The sequence below is a fragment of the Palaemon carinicauda genome, chromosome 43 (assembly GCF_036898095.1).
Source record: "Palaemon carinicauda isolate YSFRI2023 chromosome 43, ASM3689809v2, whole genome shotgun sequence".
Classification (NCBI taxonomy): Eukaryota; Metazoa; Arthropoda; class Malacostraca; order Decapoda; family Palaemonidae; genus Palaemon; species Palaemon carinicauda.
The window spans coordinates 18,318,664-18,321,163 of record NC_090767.1 but is presented as its reverse complement, the minus strand read 5'-3'; the positions used below and the strand labels follow the sequence as shown (position 1 = coordinate 18,321,163).

At 37.1% G+C, this 2,500-nt stretch overlaps 1 protein-coding gene across 1 annotated transcript in view; it reads right to left on the bottom strand.

Moving 5' to 3' along the window:
• The window catches only part of LOC137633740 (uncharacterized), a 388,422-nt gene that overhangs the window by 529 nt on the left and 385,393 nt on the right, over nt 1–2,500 (bottom strand). Inside the window, exons 3-4 of the mRNA XM_068365985.1 lie at nt 1,261–2,500; nt 590–732 (exon numbers count right to left, since the gene is read on the bottom strand). The exon at nt 1,261–2,500 is cut by the window's right edge and continues 1,178 nt beyond it. Coding sequence (XP_068222086.1) covers nt 590–732; nt 1,261–2,500 — 1,383 coding nt within the window. The remainder of the gene's footprint in view (nt 1–589; nt 733–1,260) is intronic.

Here is a 2,500-nt window from a genome sequence, read left to right as displayed (position 1 = left end):
GTCTCCTCATGAAACTCAGCCAATAACAACTCAGCTTCATTTAATTGGCCCAATTTCATTGACCAATACCTTTTCACTTTCCTTTTGCTGATTGGTTCTCCCGTTCAGATAACTCCGCCCACATCCTTGTAGAGAACCAATCAGCGCAGGAAGGAGGCGGAGTCAGGAGGAGACGGGTTTGTCTATGACTGGTGCCGATATCAGTTTCCTATACATTACAATCATGATCATTTTGATTCATTTCTATCATTATTAATGAAATCAACGCCATAGAAATGAGACATTTCCTTTTAATAAAAGGAAGGAAAGAAATTAAAACTTAACATCGAAAGCTTTTATATCAAATTCCAATCGGATGAAAACAATATTTTATTTTTGTGGAAATAAAACCTGATTGAGACCTCTGAATATAATGTTCTACATCTGTAGAGTAATAATGATGATAATAATGATGTTAACAATGATATTGATAATGATAACAACGATATTAACAGACTGAATGACAGGATGAGGATGAGGGAAAGGAGGCCAGGTATTGTAATGTCCCTCGGAGGAAAGGAACAGAGAAAATAATATTATCATTACTTACTTAAAAGTCTAATCTGTTTTGTCTTTTCCAAAGATTGACAGAAGGCGTCGAGGCTAGGATGGTCCTTCAATCTGACATGGAGTCTTCTAATATTTGGAGGGATTTGGAACGTTGGGTCCCAGATGCCTACGTATGTTATACAACTGTTCCAAAGAGAAGAAAAGAAAAGAAAGAAATAGTTATTGGATTTGATTGGGAATTTTATTATCAAGTTGATGATGATGATGATAATGATGATGATGATGATGATAATGATGATGATGGCAACGAAAACGAAAAGTGAAAAAGAGTAATTTCGTAAAATATGGAAATTAATATTACCGAAAAATGAGAAAGTAAAATCTGGACTTTTTGATGTTTAGCCGACTTATTATGAGTCTAATTGTGACAATGATGATAATGATGATACTGACAATATAAAATATATTGTTTACAAGACTCAAGTTGATTGTTATACTAAACGTTATGAGTTCTCTCTCTCTCTCTCTCTCTCTCTCTCTCTCTCTCTCTCTCTCTCTCTCTCTCTCTCTCTTTTATTAGTAGGCCTATATGTGTGTGCATGTGCATATGTATGTATGTATGATCGTGTATCATTGTATTGTTATACAGATATTTGATTATTATATGTTTTTTATAATGTTCATAATAATTGTCAAATAATAATAACTTACTCATTGGTGAGTAGATTCCTGATTAACTCTCTCTCTTCTACGGTCGGCTCTGAATCTCCTTCGTAATGGTTATTTAGACATATACTTGATGGGTTGATGAGATGCCGGTAAAGTTGCCTTTGTAGTTCAACTAACCCATCACTGTCATTAAGGTCTATTGTGATATTAATTCTCTCTCTGTTTGGGAGAGGGGGATCTGTGGCTCTAAGGAGGGCAATGTACGCATCAATTGTATGATCTTGAATTATGGTGTCCTTATCAAACAACTTGAACCTCTGTGCTATCCATCTTGAAGAAGAATGATCACATTTGATATTCTTCAAGACTCTTAGCACAGAGCGTTTGACGTTCACTCCCGACCTTACTAGGAGTTTCAGTGCCTCAATCTTGGCATCTTCTGACACCTTCATCTCGTCCTCGTCACCCATATGCAATAGGCTGATCATCTGTATCAGCATATTTTGATATTTGTGAAGGTTTTCAGGGAGACTCCCTCCAAGAAGCATTTCAAAGATCTTTGTAGGTGTGGCTGTGTTTACAGATTGGCCCCAGCATTGGTTTGTCAATTTCATAGGGAAAGACAGAGCTGCCATGAATTCCATCATCCCTTTATGAGGGAAACTGTAATGAAAGGAGCCCTGGGAAGTGGTCACTTTCTTCAGGAAGGCGCCAGTTAGCTCTTCGGCTGGCAATTTCATATAATAACATAACTTGGACAAATATTTGATGGTGGTATTTGGAATATTGATTTCATCTTTTTGTAATGCTCTGAATGATTCAAGACATAGTTTTTCAATAAACTGCTCCGTTTTTTGAAGCAGTTCACCTGGTAGGAAATGAGCTGTGTTGGGGTATTTCGCCAAACGCTCCTCTAATTTTGAGCGAGACAAAAGGTAAAATTGCCAGTAGAGCTCAGCTTCAGTGGTGATGTTGCTTATAATATCTGGTTTATTCATCCACAGAATTGTTACAAGAGCGAGATTTAAGGGTAGTCCCCACACCTCATGCATAGTGTGCATTGTTTTCCTCAGATACTTTAACAGTTCATCTAATGATTGCAAAGGAGAATTGGCTGACCCCACTACTGCATAATACTTGCTTACAAACTCTTCTCTATTCTCCTTTGGAATTCCCTCAAGACTAATTGTAGACACAGTTGTGTAATCAGATTTCACCTGATTGTTGAATCTCACCTCAACTTCAGGTCTGGTTGTCACAATAACACTAATTTTGCGGGATT